At 43.0% G+C, this 18675-nt stretch overlaps 1 protein-coding gene across 1 annotated transcript in view; it reads right to left on the bottom strand.

Annotated features, from left to right (window-relative positions):
• Positions 1-17014, bottom strand: part of ACBD6 (acyl-CoA binding domain containing 6) — a 53388-nt gene extending 36374 nt beyond the window's left edge. The window contains exons 1-3 of the mRNA XM_009695133.1: positions 17009-17014; positions 16787-16851; positions 16185-16281 (exon numbers count right to left, since the gene is read on the bottom strand). Coding sequence (XP_009693435.1) covers positions 16185-16281; positions 16787-16851; positions 17009-17014 — 168 coding nt within the window. The remainder of the gene's footprint in view (positions 1-16184; positions 16282-16786; positions 16852-17008) is intronic.
• Positions 17015-18675: the final 1661 nt, after the last annotated feature.

Raw genomic sequence — 18675 nt, 5'->3', positions numbered from 1 at the left:
TGCCAGGAGAAAAACCGCACTCCTCCCGCAACAGAGAGCAGAGCATCCTCATCCCTGCCTCAGTGCACTGTATTTGTCAATAAAAGACCAGCTTGATTCAAGGTACAATTGCATCTTGACTGGCTGTCACTGACAATGCTGCTCCAGACGGCCTCAAAGCCTGACAACCACTTTCTGAACAAAATGGAAATACAGAGACTAATATTTGCTAACATCATTAATTCTTTTTTTTTCTCTCCACTCCCCCTTCTTCTTTTATCCACGATGTCAAGATGTATACTTTTAAATTGTTGTCAGCCATAAAACAGACGTCGTGTCCCAGTTCAGAGGTTAACATATAATGACAGACACATTAAAAAACCCTGTCCAATGCCTCACTGAAAATTTCAGCTCCATCTTCTCTTCAACAAGACAGTAGCTCAAACTCACTTAGAAGCTTTAACAACATTAAAGTCTAATCATGATTGAAAAATAAAGGAGAAAGAGAAGATAGTTTTATCTTACTAAGCATTATGGAAACAAAAAACCAATTAGAGTCAAACATTTTCTTTGCGAGGGTTTGGAGTTCACCCACGCTTTTTGTCTTAAAAGTCTCCCATGATCACAGCATGATCCACTTCTCCTCTTGCATTTTTGGAGAGCAGGATGAAAAATATAATTTAAGAGGAAAAGTGGTAGTTTCCTGTTGGGGTTTGGTTTGGTGGGCCAACCTCTTGCTATATCCCTGAAGACAGGACAGGGATTTATTATTTTTCACCTCCGAGCCCAAGCTTTGTTCCAATCCACACAAAACAAGCTACAACAGATTTCACAGGGTGGCACTTCCAAGGGCCCTTCCGATGAGTCACTTCAAACTCATGTGCCAGAACTCGTTACAGAGATGCAAGTGAACTTACCGTCGGTGATTAGCTGGGACTGAACTGGACCGAATGGTACACAGCTCTTTTATATGTAGGGCAAGGGACTCATAACTCTGACGGAAGGAAAGGTACAGAGAAGTCATACAAAGACACTGCAAAACAGCAGGAATAGCACAAGTTTCAGTAAAGTTTGTTTGAAAAAAAAAAAAACAACAAACCACAAAACCAAAAAAACCGTAACTTGGAGTTAAGAGAAGAGCTAGATCCTAGGCATGAGTTAAATGTAGGGCATCCCAGTTTTATCCAGAGCAAAATGAGAACTCTGCCTGACTAGTTTTGCAAGTTCGGACATTCAGCACAGACAGCAGCAACAGCTGTTTGGCAAGGCACATGGCTGTGTTGCACAGCCTATCTATCATCCCCCCAAATTCCCTCACGTCTCACTCGGGCTTTTCTTCACACCCAAAACCTCTAAGTAGCTTCACATAAATATATTTAAGAAAAAGTCGTTAAGAAAAAGAGAAAGCCATTAGCAAAAAGGTTCTTCTCATCAAAATACTTATCTTCGAAGTTATACTGCCTTAAAACGGTCAAGGCTTAAGTTCTCCATCATCACGCATCTTGGAAACAGAAGAGAGAGACAACTTAAATGAGAGCCACGCATCAGGATCTCACACCTGAGCCACCACGGTGCACGGAAGAAGTCACCTCAGGTTATGCTCAGAGGCTACTTATTGTACTATTTTTCTCTTCCTCCGAGGCTGACACAACTTGAGTCAGAGCAGCATCTGTATCTGGCCTTATGGGATGGAGACAAGAAATGCTCCCAACGATACTACTAGAATCAAAACTTCTCAAGTCTTTCCTCAGCAGCAAATACACAGTGCGGATTTCAATCTGCATTCGCTCTACATAATTCACCTTGCTACAGCTCACCTGTTCTCCAGCCGCAGATGCCTGCATGGCACGCTCCCTGCCTTCCCTGTATGGCTCCGCACAGAACCCAGCGCTGGGGCCGGGGACGTGCGTTACCTTGCTCCGTCCCAGTTTGCAGAAAGATGCACATGCAGCAGCAGCACAGTGAAACACCCTGCTCAACAGGGACGTCGCAGCCTTCAGCAGCCACCAAAGAAGCAACCGAAATCTGCCTTGGCCTCACAGGGTGCCTGCAGGGCTTTGGGGTACAACTGAGGGTCCTGAGCCACTGAGCCTGGAGGAGCTGCAAGCGCTGGATGTTCACAGAGGTCTGCTTGGCACAGGCAGGAGAAACCCTGGCCCGTGTCCCAGCTCCCCAAGGTACACCTGGGAGGTGATCAGCAACGCCATGGCAGGACAGGCAACGTCCTGTAACCCCGTCAAGCTCACATGAAGGTACCGGTAAATCCCTGAAGTGTGCTGATTGAATTGTAATTAAGCTGGTACAGTCTCAGGGGACAAATTTTACAGAAGACACTTCACAGAGTTAACCCAACAGCAGATCTCAAGGCCTGCTTCGCTGGCCACCATGTCCCCTTAATGCTCTGGATTAACATTTCTGGACACAATTTGAGGAGTGAGGATTATCAGGGAGGCAACAAGAAAATGTAAACTCTCCTTAAGTTTCAGACACTCACCCCCCTCCTCTCCCTCTGTGCCACGGCCTGGCCATCCCCCTGGGAAGGGAACTTGGGCAGACACTAATTGTATTTGACAGCAGCAATTACACACAAGGCTGGAGATTAGAAGCTCGTTAATTGTGTGTGCCATAATTGCTGCCGTCTTTTCCTTTGCTAGTTAAGGCCAGTGCCAGGCGAGCCAAGGGGAGGAGGGTGCTCTCCATCCCAAATGCAGGTGGTCCGAAGATGGACAGGGAGGAGATGTCTCTTCTCCAACACTGCGGGAGGTTCCTGACCCCATAACAATGCAGGATGGTCCTCCAGCCGGCCGGCTAATGAAGCATGAAATGAGGACAAACAATGTCCTCTTCCAAAGGTATTTTCCACCTGTATCTTTCGGACTTTACAGCTCAGCTGAACTTCATGCTACCTGCAGCAGGTGGTAAGGTAAATATTAACCCTTCAGAGGTGATGCTACTGAAGGAAAAACAATTTTACCACCTATAACATTAGGCGCTGTATTAAACACTTGAACAACATTAAAAATCCTCCCTTCCCCACTAAAATGTATGAGCTCAGCATTTCTCACCACTCTTTACAGACTAGCAGAGACCAATTATATCCAAACCAGATACAAATACACCCCGGCTGAGGGCAGCCTCCCTGTTAAGACTGCTGCAAAGCCACCTTTCATGAAAGGCTGCTCTCCCCTCCGCACCAGCCGTATTAATGGCCATCATAAACAGACTATTTTAATATTCCTCTCTCAACGATCCTTCTTGGCTCTCAGCAGCAGCTCAGCAAGACCGTGCACATGACTCAGCACCTGGAGCGTTTTCAAGAGACCACTGAGGATCTGCACCATTTGAGTAAATTGTCATATATTAAAAAAAAATGGCAGTTTGCTCTGCAGGGTAAGGTGATGTTGGTAGTTTGTTTTGTTCTGTTTTAAATATTGCAGGGACAGTTTAGTTAATATTCCATTAATTGCTACATAAAAAAAAGTTTTCTGGTTCTTTCAAATCTCTTCACAGAATTTCCTCTTAAAAAACACAATCTAAGACAGGGAAAATATTTTCCCGATTACATTCAAAAAATAAAAGCAAACATCCTATAATTAATGTCATAGTTAAACAGTACTGTGATCTAAAACAAGGCCTTGCAGATTACTCATTTAACCTATAATGAGTTAATAACTGCACCATAATCACAGTTGGAAACTAGTAGTAAAGAGAGTCAGGGGAGGGAAAAGAAATGTAAAATGCTTAACATAATTTTAAGCAAGTTTTATGCTTGCTGGTAGCTGTGACTTCATGACTCATGGTACACATTTTAACATATACATGGAATGAAATAACATGCTCAATGAACGCAGTGGCTTCCACCAGTTTTTGAATTGTGGAGCTTTTTTGTTAAAATGGAAAAACCAGATATGGAGGTGGCAAACACAAGAGCACCAGCAGACTCTTCTTTCCTTGCGTCCTTTTTGGGGACTCTGCAGTAAATTGCGGACTCCCACAATGTCTGCAAAGCAAAGGGTGAAGCGAGGGACCTGTTTGCACCCTTCCTTGCTGCGTAAGGCAGCTTGCAGAAACCGGGAGCTTTCACGAGGGGAGCACAGAGCATCGCATTGTCAGTCCTGGAAGCAATCAATCACTTTGGTCACATCATCCACAAGAAAATCCACAAATGCCCAGGCAGCAGGGACCAAGTTATAGATACAAACACAGCCTGTACTCTAATTGCTGATTTTTTGTCAATCTAATACAAGATATTCATTAATATAGATTTACATAGACATTTGTATGAGCAGGAAATATATTCTGGAAATACTGAAAGGCTACATAGCTTGGGATGAAACATGTGCTCTGAAGCTTGAAAGCCGAAGGCAGCCCTAACTTTTGAGAAATAAAGAAAGGACATCAGCTCCCATCCCCAAGCCTGCCTGTTGACATATTCCATCCCCTACGTGCTGGAGTGACACTGGGCCAGAGAGCATCACAGCAGCGGCAGAAGCCAGTTCCCCCATTCGCAAAAGGAATGGCTCTAAGGCTGCTTGACCAGCGCCGCTGAAATTTGTTTCCTCCAACAGATCTGGGTCAGGAAGGCCGAGGGTGGATTTATGAGCTCTGCAGATAGAGAAATGGCAGAATGAAGAGATCTTTGCCGGTCCCTGTCCCCACAGACTCAGGCAAGGGAAGGACCAGAGCATCCCAGCAGGACCAGAAGGTTTCTGAAGTTATGGTGGAAGCCTTTGCAGGCTCTGCCAGAAGGATGCAGCAGGATCTGGAGGCAGCTGCCTGCTGAACAGCCTTTAGTGCTGTACACTGATGCTGCATCTGAGCCTTTACACGCCTTTGTGCTGGTTCCTTCAGGTCAAAATACTTATAGTATGCTCCAGAGACATCTTTTCTTACAATAGCAGTAATTGGGTACAACAGTGCCCAAGTATCTAAGTACTAGACAGTATGTGCTCTTTTAAAGGATAATTCTTTTTCTACTCTAAGAGACAAATAGCATTTACAAGACATTAACCAATGCATTAGCTAACATCCAAACAAAATCTTAATCTCCAGTAATTACACTCAATACCTCCTTGATATGTCATGTAAAGAGCAAGCTAAACATAACCACTTAACCTTCTTCTAACACGAAAACCTGTATTTTCACTAAAGAAACAGCTTAATTATGCCATAGCTTATGTGATACACTAAAAAATTGCAGCTATTTGCTCCTAACCAAAAGCATATGCTATTTTTAATTAACACATTCTCTCTTTTAAACCAGCCTTTACATAGCCATGTGAAGCAGCAGGGTACATGGACCCTTCCTGTGTCTGAATACCACCAAATAAATATCTACACCTAAAATAAATAAATATCCACAAATATCCACAAATAAATATCCACACCTAAAAATCAAGACACTACATACTCCACAGTAAGATAAACCTGTAATTTCTACCCAAGTTCCTGAATTTTTTTTAACAGCCTCTGACACACAAGTTGGAAGTTCTGTAACAGCTTCAATTACTTTTGAAAAATTGGATTTTGTTTAATTAGAGGTTGTACCCTTCCCCACTTAAAACAGTCAAGCTGCTAGCACAGCCTGGTGAGTTGCTGGCCAAAACAGGAGGGAGAATTTGACAAGTGGCTACCATGAGCTCTGGGGCAAGCTGCAGAGCAATTCGAAGCCCACCTCCTGAATGCCCACCTCCTGCCACAAGCAGACGAGACTGTCCCTGCTCCCTCCCACCCTTACTCACCACCTCACCTCGGTATCCAGGGTGACAGGACTTGGGTGCATTAAATCAGGCTCTTCTAAGTTTCTGGGCACCCTAGGAAAAAATTGGGGTCCATGGATGTCAAGGGAGGCTCCTCGCTACATGGGAAGCGACCTGGCTAGCAGGAAGCTAAGACTGAGCAGAGAAAGCACCTCTTACCCTCCCGGTCCCCCCCACCTCCCCTTGCAACTTCCTATTGGGTTTTTCTCCCCTTCCAAACCTCCCGTTACATCAGGCTGACGTTCAACCTGCTCTGCTTTCTGCCTCTGCCCCAAGCTCCTAACAGCATCTCACCGCCTGCTTACCTCCCCTGCCTCTGTAGCCGCTCGGTTCAACACCTCTCCTCTGTCAGCCCGTGCTGCAACCTCCCCAGACCCCAATTTCATAATGGTGCCCAGCGCTACCGAAAGCTTCATCTTCCAATTTGTTTCAGCCAGTAGAGTTTCAGTACAGAAATGAACCTAAACAGGAAAGTTTTGATTGCAGTTGGAGTCACTTCTCATGCCACAACACCGCTCTTTGCTTCCAGCCTCACACAGCTGCTTCATAAAGGTAAGTTTTTCAATACTTTTGTTATCCACATTTTTGTTGCTGGGAAGAAGCAGCAGCACTGCTGCTAAAATCTGCAACAAGTAAAAACTACACATGGCATTTAAAACCCTTCCTTGCCTTGCCAGAAACTGCCACCTCAAGGCAGAAATGGCAGAGAGCAGTACCTGGTTGCATCTCAGCCACTTCAGCTTGTAGTCTGACATCTTAAAAAATTCAAACTCGCCATCTCAATTTAAGCTAAGACCTTGGGCCCTCCTGAGAAGTATAAGCACCTATCCATTTTCCGTCAACTCAGCCGCAGCAGCAACAACGTTCAGCAGAGGATCAGCAGCAACTTAAACCTGATCTGGTGGTCCTTCACTGATATTGAGATGGTTTCTCAGCTAGGAGAGCACTTCCTTGAGTGAAGTTTTAAGATCCCAGCTGTCTCCCATGCCTACAAGCCCGCAGCTGCAGGATCACAGAACAACCAGGTGCCGTGGGACTGCTACCTGTGCACTACAGCCATCCAGCAAAACCTGTTACTTCCGCACATCTATTACGGGGGAAAGAAAAAAGCAACTAACTCCCTGCCGCACAGAAAGTTACACAGTAAAGTACCTTGTCTCCTTCTGTTACATCTTGTCATCACTGAATGCCAGTAGTTTGATAAATATATTTAAATCTATTTGATTTTTTTTTTTTCAGTTGCCTCTGGTATATCTGGCTAGCATGCAGTGTCTTAATCCACCAGTAAGCCAGGAATCATGACGTTGGGATGCCACACGCATCGCTACGCTGCAGCAGCACACTCAGCATCAGCAAGGCAGAGCTACATCTCTAATTATTCTTTCCTCTGAATACATTCCAGATAGTACAGGATATTTTTCTGAATTAGTGCAAGATGATGGAAATTAATTCATTGACGTATTCAAAAGGAAAAATATTTCATCTTTGCTTAAATGTTTAACCAAAATCACTGCATTGGTAGCCAAAAATGACAAGCCCCCCGATTTCTTGCTTGTGATTCCAGAAAACAACTACTGTTACATTCAAGTAGCTGCGAGAGAATATATTTTGCTGCCCACAGCACAGTAACACCACAGTGCACCAGCACTGTTGGGTCTGATCTGGAAAAACAGGGGCTAATATCGTTACAAGCAAAAGTTAGCCCTTGCAGGGTTAGTAAGATCGCATATTTAATATACAGCATGTTTTTGGCAAGACCAGGTAGCTTAAAAAGAGGGAGAGAGAAGAGGTATAAATCCTTGTGATGATAATTCTTTACTTTGAAAGAGTTTAGGAACATAGAAACGTGGGCAACCTCTGTACAGGACTCCAGTGCAGCTTTCGATACACGACTGCTTGCATCGCTGGTTTGCTTTCTAAACTTCAAACTTTCTAAAATACAGGCTTGCAGCTTGGCACCGTTGTATTTCAATCAATCGCTTGAACGAGGATTGCAATATCATAAATAAAAGGAGCCAAGACCATAAATTTCTACAGAGATGTAAAATCAAAGAGAACAATCCAACAGACTCCCAGGGGGTGGGAAGCTGACACATATTCCAGCTGTTTATATTTCTACTATGAGACACTTGTTCATTTTAACTTTTTCACTTCTGCACAGCTTGCCAGAACCACGATTCCCAAAAAACCTGAAAAATCTCACTCTGGATGTGGCATTTTGTTTTGCGCTTTGCAATAAAATGCAGCTGCAGAAGAGAAGCAGCCCTATGATTTATCAGGCTTGTCCACAGGCAAAATCCCAGGCCACCACGGCTGACAGCCCAACCAGCACAGCACCCTGACGCCTGGCATGAGTTACTTGGTAGAACAAAGCATCCTCAGGACATCTCTGACAACTCCATCCTCAGGCCATGGGTTCACAGCAAACAACCACCTTCTTCTACGCTGCCATCGTTACGAACAGAAGTTACACGTACTACTTTATTAATCCACTCTCTTGCTTAAACGACAGCCAAGGGATGGCAGTGTTAACTTCACACTAGCCAGCGAGGACTTGCGGTGCCCGTGAACCTATGCTGCTTTTAAAAACAGTACGAATAAATAGGAAACTGCATTTGATTTGCTGCCTAGAGCATAACAATCTATACAACAAAGCAGGTAGGCAACACACTACCTCCGACTTGGTGGGCCAGAGTTGAGCTATCTTCTGTGGAATAAAATTGATAAACAGTTACACGTGCAAAGATGGGGACAGAAAGGTAGCAAAGAACCTACGGACAGCTTTGTTTATGAGTAGGACCTGTATCAAGTCCTTAAAGCATCAGTGTACTTTCCTCATGAGAAGGTACAGAGAAGCAAAGGATGCAACCCTATCCGCCTTTACCACGGAAGAACTGGGAAATTTAGTTCATGTTTGTAGTGTGATATTTTACTGTCTTACACAACAGGAAGAAGAAAACCTCATCCCCTTGCTAGCAAGGAAAATTGGTTCTGAAAGCATGCTGCAAAAGCAAAACACTCAAGGCCTAACTTGTGCAGCTAATAAACTGCCATTTTTCCAACTTGGATAAAATCAGGTGGGTCACTCTGCCTGTAGTCTTGCACGTATGAGTACGGTATATACAAACGGCAAGATTTTGTTAGCCATGCACAGCACAGATCACCCCCTCCCGCAGGAAGCCTGCATCTACCGCTAACCCCGTTTGCGTGCTAGAGATTGTCCCTGGCACCGCTGGCAAAAGGCAGCAGGGCAGAATAATTCCTCTATATGTTAAGATCTCACCCCTCTCAGGACATATACCAAACTATCACATACCCCAACATGCTTCACAAAAAACCCAACTCTGCAGTTTGCCTAAACCCAGAGGACATTGCAGTCTTACATGCCCCAAAGCCAGAAGGCTGGGATGGATCAGTTACTCAGTTTTGTTCTTAATTTCTGGTGCTTCCTTTCCTGTTAAAAGAATAAAATAAAACAAACAGGCTTACTGGTTTGGGGTTTTTTGGTGGTTTGGTTTTTTTTGTTTGTTTGTTTTGGTTTGGTTTTTTTTTTTTAAAAGGGGGAGAGCCTGATTAGACTTTATGAATTACTTCTGTGATTTGCTTCTTCCAACGTGGTCATCCATCGAAACAAGAGCTTTCAAAATATTTATAGCGAACAATGTAGTTTGCCTTCTGCATTTTGTTACAATTTTTATTCTTAAGTACAATTATTAACATTTGGGTAAAACCAAAAAGTCAAACGTGAATTTCACCAAGGGTGAACTGACACACAAGGATCTATACAAACCCAGAAAGAAAGGGGAGCAGCGAAGAGCCAAGACGTTGGCAGCACCGCTGCGTAGCTTGAAGGAGGCTCCTCTCCCCAGCGTGCTGCATTAGCACGGCACAGGAAGGCGAGCTTTAAGGAGCACAGCCATAATTCGATTAGTCTCCACTTTACACGATGCAATTAAATTGCTTTTATACTACAAAAGAAATAAAGTCGTTATTTTCAAAGTTTTTGACTTCGCAGCATAGTGAGCCATAAATTGAGACATTTACCCAAACTAACCAAGCAGCAGGTATGTGAAGAGCCTGCTGCTCAGGCCAGGCAGAGACCCAAACAGGTCTTCTCCACTCCTGCTCTTCCCATCCCCCTTGTAATCCTGCCCACAGCACTCTGCTGCTCTTTCCCAGCCACAAACAGTGGCTGCTTGGACAGATTATCAAGGGAGACATCTGTTTGACCGACAGACAAAACAGGAAAACATGATGGGTGCGCTCCTTTTGTTTACAGACCACAGTTTTTCTAAGGCATTTCTTAATTTCCAGAAGAAATTCCATCGGCCTGCAGTACCAGCCAAGAAATCCACAGATTTCAGTCTCAAAATACAGTATGATTTACCATTCACTGATGTAATTCTTAGAAGTTGACCAAACATAAAACCTGTAAACTGCAAAAGAGCGAAGCTTCTTGCTCCAGACGTGAACAGGTCAGATTTGGGCAATGAGTCCAAATTTAAGAAAAATTCAGGTCTGGATTTCCAAATGCCTGTTTTATCATCATTGGATACATAGTTTTTATTTGAGTCACTACAGAAATTTTAAGTTGCCTTGGAGATCCTACTTAAATACAACAGGCTCATCAACTTAAACCAATCCTTAAAATATTTCAGTAACACCTGGTGTAACCTAGAAAAAGCATACATACAAACTCAGTTCCTCTGCAAATCTGGAAATCGTTTCTCCTGCTTTTCACTATAACCTCGCATTGCAAATTCTCTTTTCCACATTTGAGTTTCAACTTCCTTGCTGCATTTAAAACGTGATGGAGACAGGTTATTTCAACAGAGAGCAGGGGGGATGGAGCCCAGCTCTGTGCATAGGGTAACTGGCCACCCACCTTATCAAATATTGCCCCCTGCAGTACTTCCTGCAAAAACACCCACTGGACAAATCAATTTGCTTTATTCTTGCAGGTTTTCCAGTTTATTGGAATGCTCTGAGCCTGCAGCAATAGTGCATTTGCTATTTTATTCACTCTGAAGTTTGTAATCTTTTTCATGAGACTGACTGTCAATTCCCCAGGGGTCCTCTCCAAACACCACGATGCGGTGCTCCCACACCAACGCAGCAATAGTATTTGACTCCTATGGACTACTTGGGCCAAAGTACAGAGAAATACAACCTCCTCTACTCAAACAAGGCACAGAACAGTAGCTGAAAAAAAATACAGGCAGCTTTCTCCCCTGCAAACATCAGCACTGGAATTTCAAACCTTTAAGAGCTTAAAGAGATGTTTGGTGAACGACTGTTTTCTTTGAACTCAAGCTGTCTTCCCGCTTTGCCTTAGAGACTTGTCTCTGCTCTTCAGGTTCCTAATGTGCAACCTTCCTCATTACACAGCAGAAATCTTCCTAAGTGCACTACTGGTAAAGTCAAGTCAAACAAGTTAAAATGCCTTTTTTTTTTTTAAATATAGAAATAGAAAATCATTAAGTCCTCCTGCGAGTTTCAGCAGTCAAAGCAAACAGAGAGAAGGCCTCTAAGTGCTTGGGGAAGGATGGCACTGAAGTTAGTAGCGTGACAAGCTGTTGAGATTGGAACTGGTAAGTGTGCAATATAAGAAATAGGAAAAGGAAATATTTAGAATCAAGAGATGCCAAAACTGCAATCAGCAAATGGAAGGCTAAAACTGATGAGTAAAATCTGGATGCTTGTTTTATTATTTATTTTTATTGTTTAAGCTGTGCCATATAACCGTCTTGTTACAAGACACAATCAATAACAGCTCCTAACCGCCTCACTGCGGTGTCATGTACGTCCCTCCACCCACGTCCCTTGCGACACGAACTCAGTTGAAGAAGAGATGTGTACAATGCTGCTGAGCAAAAAAGGTGCTGTCCTGCTCCCGCCTCCGGATGGTCAGCACCTACAGACACAAACTCCCATGTCATTCTGAGGTTTGAAAAATCTGGATGCTTAAAGCGAGTGGGGATTTGTGATATCAAATACACGACAGAGATTAGAATTTTAGAGCGCCTGGGGGAATAGAAATATAGCCACTAAGACTGTCTCTAAACCTGCAAGTACCAGAAGTGCCCAGTTATACAGTAGAGACAGTGACGTACCCGAGCACAAAGTTATTGCATAAATACGCATGACAACCAGCTTGTGAAGGTGAACCTCCCTGAATCCCCAAACCCACCGCTGAGACTGCAGGACAGCACCATGACAGCGGGTACCGCAGAGCCACGGCGCGAGAGAGGGGTCAGACGGATGAGCATGCGTAGGCAAGAAGCTGCAGGTGGCTGGCAGGGAGAGCGGATGAAGATCATTGCCAAACTCACACATGCATCAGCAAAAGCCACCGAAAGCAACGTGTCTTTTGCTGCCCGTAAAGCAGGAAGATGACAGGTGAACGTCCGAGAAGCAAAGGGGCTGGGACACATATACCTCTCTAAAGGACCCGAAGCAGTGGGAGATGTTGATGGCATGAAACATTTCTGTTTAAGGATAGAGAATACAAAACAACTGCTTCATAAATTATTCTCTGTTCCGGAGGAAGAGTGAATAGACTTGAAGGACAGGTGATGTCTCTAAAATATGCAAATCGAGCTGAGCTGGTCCAAGCAATTACCTTTCCACTGCCTGGAACTTCAGACAGAAAGGAATGAGTCACAAGAAAGAACAAGAAACAAAAGATGTGCTAAAAGGTAGATGATGATGAAGGAAGACTGCATCTAGAGGAGAGCAGAGACAAGCAAAGAAAAGTATAGTCCCGACCTCCTACTAACAGCTGTTCTTGGGAAGAGGAACAAAACCAACCCACGACACAGAACACAGTAAGACCATGCCAACACGGGAGGACCTAACTGCAAAGCATCCAGAAAGGCAACCGTGATTATTGGTTCTAGACTTCTGGGTTCAAGATAAATACAGCAAGGAGATTACTGTAGCTTCATCAATGTAAAGACAACAGATCTCACCTCAATAGCCTTTAGGTTATCTGCTACTTAAAGATGTCCTAGCAAACAAAACTGCTGAAAATAAACACAGTATGATCATTTCTTTCCAGGTTTTAGACAAAGCTCTGAAAGAAAAGATCAGGCATGACTATCAGACAACCCGCTAGCAGCAAGGGTGAAGAAGAAACTAAACCACATTGGAAATAGCTATGGAGATGGGCCAACAGATGTGCCTCTACTGTCACAAGTGGCATACTAGCTTCCCAGAGCAGAGAACAGCCGTGCCACTGCCTCTCCATCTTCAGCTGTCTCCCAAGAAAGTGCGGGTACTCCCAACTCCATGCAGGAGCAGGAAGCAGCAGGTCAGATTTTGGCTGCTGCTGGCGTTCTCATTGCTTCTGAACACAAATTCAGGGTGCTCCTACTGCATCAGAACGCTTTTACTTTGTTTTTTTTTTTTTTTCCATCCAAAACAAGCAAAGATTACTAAATTATATCAGCTACAGTCTGATGCTGAAAATGTACTAATACAGAAACTGCAAGGTCAATACGAAAGAATGAATCAATGAAGAATCAAGAAAAAGGAATGAAGAAGTGGATCTATTTGGACTGCATAAGAAATACTGCATTTAGTTCCATTCTATTTATCAAGAAAAATACTGACAGCCTGAAAGCTGCAGAACAGCAGCAAATCTGCTGGGAAAAAAAATGAACCTATGAAAACAATAAGGTGTTTCTAAGTTTTAAATTTTGTATACTTAGTACTAAAGGACCAAGACATTAAAAACCCTTTGCAAATATATAAAACAGGAGACTGAGGAGGATTTAAGATAACACTCAAGAACAACTTTAAGGGATGAGATGAATTGATGAAGAGAAAACATACAGGTAATATTGAGAAAGCTTTACAACAGCAAAATTCATGAAGCTGCACAATGAGAAATTCAACACCCTTGTACTGTAATTACTATTTATGATTCATAATGATCCGAAAGCTGAACTTTTCAAATTTGTACCAAGCACTTTATACTGCTCTTAACCAATTACTAACAGTATTTCCTTCATGAACTACTGAACGTAAGAAAAATTCAAAGGAACCCAGCAGATGAGCATGTAAAGAAGATGCAATGACAGTGATGAAGCACCTTGTAATGTACCCACAGATCTCTTCTATAAATCCAATTTGAAATTTGAAGACTTAAAATAGCTATTTCATTTCCATCCCCTGACACATGCTTTTCCATCATTTTAAAGAACAGAGCTCCCTCTCGTGGCTCCAGAAGGTGGATTGGGGGGGGAGAAAAAAAGGAAACTAAACCAAAAAAAAAAGTACAGAGCAGCATGAGACAGATCAGAGAGAGGACTCCTGGTAGCATTTTGGTCCTCTAAAAGTGGAATTAAAAGGAAGATGTAGTAGGAAGGATAGATGACTTCTTTTAAAGAAAGTAATGTCACCTGTACTTTAATGCTAACTTTTAAATTACATTCTCTGCTAATGTTACTTCCTCTGCTAGGCCTTTCCGCATCTAAACATATTCCTTCAATGTCAAGCGCTCAGATCTCTTAACAGGTTTCTAGCTCAGCCAGAGGCAAGGCACAGGAAAAGGGTCAGGACAAGAAATATGGCACCTACGCAGCGGTGCAGGGACCGTAAACCAGGTAACATCCTATGGATTTTCCTCAACATTATAGCTCTGTGCACCGAGACCACACGGGGAAGAAAAATCATTGGCTTCCAAAAGCCAAGAAATACATGCATAGTTACGTGAGGGAGAGAAGCTTATCTAGTGAAACACTTCAACAAAAGCATGTGAAGAAAAAAAAAAAATCCCAATTCTTTAAATCACTCTGACAACTCAGCCCTGACATCTTCACAGGAACTTCTGCTCGAGCTCCAGCATTGCTCTCCTCCTGCAAGCCCACACTTCTCGCATCAACTATCCAAAAAGGGAGGACGGAGCAATGCATGAAAGAGCAAACACACCGGTGCAACAGCATTACCCACCACAGCCTAGTTTGTGCGGAGTCCTGGGGATGCGCTTATCCAAGGACAGCAATGAGAAGAAACACGCTCACACGCATTCACTCCTCACCTTAGGGCAAGAGGGGAGGACCCTGAAATCACTGGACAGAGAGAGAGAAATTTTTTTTTTTTTTTTTTAAGCTAACAGACAATTGCACTTTCCTAGCTGACAGCTTTGTAACCTGAAGGTCACCCCTGTGACAAGAAGTATTTCTCTGAGGCAAGAAACTGATGGGAGTACCCAAAGCTAAGCTTGTCACCATGCATGAGAAGTCTTTTATGTACAGCAGCTCTACCCATGAAAATTCAGAAAAGTGTTGGGAGTTCTGTTTCGTTTTTTCATTATTCAATGACTATTCATACGTTTCACTTTACACTGCTAGACACCTTCATTCAAGATCATACATGGATTCTTTTTAAATTATTTCTGTATGAGAATTTTAGATTGGACAAGAATTTACACAGCATGCTGCTAGCTTTTGCTAACTGCACAGCGTACTGCCAACTGCACTACACAGCATATAAAAGTATTTTCCCCAAGGGCATTAAAAAGGGTTTCCTCTAAATGACAATATTTCTTTGCTGCAGAAACAGGATCAACGCCATGAAACATGAACTAGTGAAGAAAAAACAATTACTCTTAAGTCTCCAGAACCGCATCAGAAGACAACCGAGAATCAAATTCTTGATTCATAGGCTTGTGCTCACACAAGATTTTGCTTCCAAAGCACAGGACCAAAAAAGAATCAATTTCCTACCGTGAAAAGAAATTACCATGCCTTCAGCATTTTGCTATTAGTGAAATATCTCCGCTCTATCTCCAAAGGCAATACTTTTTCTAAAGAGCAATCCTCTTCAAAAATTATATAAAAATCAGTCTATAAACAGGGAGATATCCTTAAATATTCAATCCAGTAATAAACCTGGTAGACGAAAGACAGATTAATTAAAATGACTGTACAGTCTCCCTATAACACACACATACAGGGCGTACAAATACACTTGTTATGTTGGAGTACCTAATCATAATCGGATTTGGTAATTTGCTGCATCGAAACAAAAAGGAAACATTTTTAGAATTGATCATTCAGTTCATGTCACTTTCATGGAGATTACTTTGTATTGATCAACATTTAAATAGTAGTTGAAAAGAGAAAGATGAGAAAAGGATAAAAAGTATCTCTACATGCTAAATACAGCATGAACCAATAAAAGCAAAATAAATTAGATCACTATAGCCAAACCAACCCTGTGCATGCGCTCACTGTAATGAAGATAATTAGAAATGAAAGAGATGGTTCTTCACGTTTCAGTCATAACAAAAGGAGAGTTTTAAAAATGAATTTAGACTTTAATCTGCTCATAATGAAGTTTGCCATGCAGCAATTAAAATCTCTGTGAAGCTGAACCATTGTCAGCTTTACAAAGACAAACGCTGGTTTGTTTCCTGAACAGTATTTTCATGTTTCCTACCTGTGGATTCCAACTGGGGTCCAGTTTTTTCACTGTAGCAACATACTCCTGCATAGCTTGATGAGGGCTGGTATCTCCCAGGGCTTTCCAAGCCTCCCTAGGAGAGAGAACAAAACTTCAGCAAGCCACTCGGAGACAGCACAGTGTGTTTTTATAGTGTCATCAGTGGAACACAGTGAACAGATTCATCTAAATGCTTTCAGAGGTTGCAAAGCCATCTTCCATTCAGTTTGAAACAGTCAACTTTTCTCTGAAGCCATGAATGGCCACCATCAGTGCAGCACTCCGCTGTGAAAGGATCTTTCAGGGGATGCTGATCCAGGCTGGAACACAGTTAGTGTTCACAAAGTAAAGCTGTTTGTAAAGCTGTAGCTCTTTTCACAGAATTTGTTGCATGCAGGTTAATTCTGGATGAACAAGGTAAATACAGGAGTCTGGTATTTCATGTCTGCATCAGGCATACATTTCCCTATTAAACAAAGGGTTTTAAAGCCAGTTCAGCGGCAGACTCTCACCGTTGACATCCTCTAGGTCAACAGATGAAACAACATGCAACAAAAAGTTGTCAGAAATTGCTAGGGTTTACAAGGATTTCCTCTTACCATTTCTGCTTTCCCTCAAAATCAAAGAAGCTTGGCTTGGGAGTGTTACAGGTTCCAAATTTCACCTAAAGAAAAGAAATTTCCATCTGTTAGGACAAAGCAAAGGGAAGGGGACTTGCATAAGGAAATACTGGGTTCTGACAGTTCCAGGGTAATTCTGTTCTTGTGCCAGAGGAAAAGGTTTTTGAGGGAAAGAACGGGCACAACTCAACCCCATCTTACCGTCATTTTAGCGCCCTCGCAGTTATTAGCACCTCCGCATCCCTGCGGTTTGTTTGCGTGATGCAAGGGAAGCAATTTTGTTACAGAGCTCGTTTCTTTCACATGCGTTACCCAACAGGGATAAGCAGCAAGTGATTTCTCACTTAATATTATGTTTATTACCCAGCCAAATGCCTCATCCTCCACCAATATCAAGAAAAATTCTGTTGATTAGGGTTTCCACACAGATGATTACTCATTAAAGCTGAAATTCACTTGCTTTCGCACAAAGCTCAAGTAAACACAATTTGTTTAATTATTTTCAAGGTCCTCTGGAAGGCAAGGGGACAAACTCAGAGCAAAGGAACGCGAAGCAGCTTCTGCATTTGCTCCGAGGCATCTGGCTGCATAGGAAGCACTGTGTGAGAAACAAGCCGAGGCTTGAGCGCTGGAGATGAACCGGTCTGTCAGAAGCAAGCCAGAAATTAAAATGTTGGGGGAGAAATAAGAAAGACAAGGAAGCAAGAGAATGAATCTGAACTAGTGGATAGATATATATGAAAAATATCTTATAGCCAAGGTAAAATGGACTTGGTGCCAGTGGGATTCAGGCAGTTTTTTCCATAGGGTGGTGATGGGACAAACACAGAGCGCTTCTCACTGCAGGGAAGTGCAGCTCCTCCGCAAGCTCACCCACAAAGAGGAACACAGAGGACGGACAGAGGCTCCGCGTGCCCAGCGCTCCAAGGGCACAACCACGTTCCTGCGCCCAGGCCAGCGCTGACAATTGCCTCAAGAAGAGAGCAATTAGCAGGTTGAGATTTGGGTAATGGAGATATTTTCTTGAAGTCAGCTCAGGGGAATGTGTAAGTGAACGTGCCTCTGTCCCTGTCTGGAAGGGCCAGGGAATACGGGTCAGGCCCCACCAGATCTGGCTGTCATCAGTGTCCTTTTCTCATCGAAAATAAAGCCCCTTGCACACCAGTGCCACTGGTAAAATGAATCTAATGGAAATGAAAAGATCATTGTGATAGGGAATGAATTTATACAAAACATGGGTTTGCAGATTTTTTTGTTGCGGGGTGGTTTTTTTTTTGTTTTTACTTTTTTTTTTATTGGAAGTGCTATAGATCCTACAGGGATGATGGATGAAAGACTACAGAAGCCAGCACAGAACCCCAGCTCCAAACGCAACAGCCCCCAGGAACCAGTTATCACAGCAAGCCCCCATAACACAGGGCACAACCCAGCGCAAAGGAAGCCCCGCTCAGCTGGGGTATTTAAACAGACCCCGGGGAGGGAACACAGGTTATGCTCTGGAGGTGGGCAAAGGCTGCCGGTTGAACGTTTTGTTAGCCAAGCAAAACTAAACTGTATTCATCAAATGTTTTATGAAATATGCTCAAGTGTTCAGGCAGGTGAAGTGCTTAAATCAACTAACAATTCTTCACCTTAACAGGGTGGGGATTTTATGCTGAGGATGGAATCATTAATCACACTTTAAAGAGAACATGCCCGTGCTGAGAGATATTTATTAGTTACACTATGTTTTCATTTAAAGTGTTAGAGGATATGAGTGACTGTAACTGAAATTAATTTTCTGTACATCTGACTGTCTCCCAGTGAGCAATTAATTCAAATTAGAACATCTTAGCTGGCCTTTAAAACAACATATCACATTTCATGGA

The sequence above is a fragment of the Cariama cristata genome, unplaced genomic scaffold, assembly GCF_000690535.1.
Source record: "Cariama cristata isolate BGI_N322 unplaced genomic scaffold, ASM69053v1 scaffold12792, whole genome shotgun sequence".
NCBI lineage: Eukaryota > Metazoa > Chordata > Aves > Cariamiformes > Cariamidae > Cariama > Cariama cristata.
Note: the sequence above shows the minus strand (reverse complement) of the source record. Positions and strands in the feature narration are given on the sequence as shown.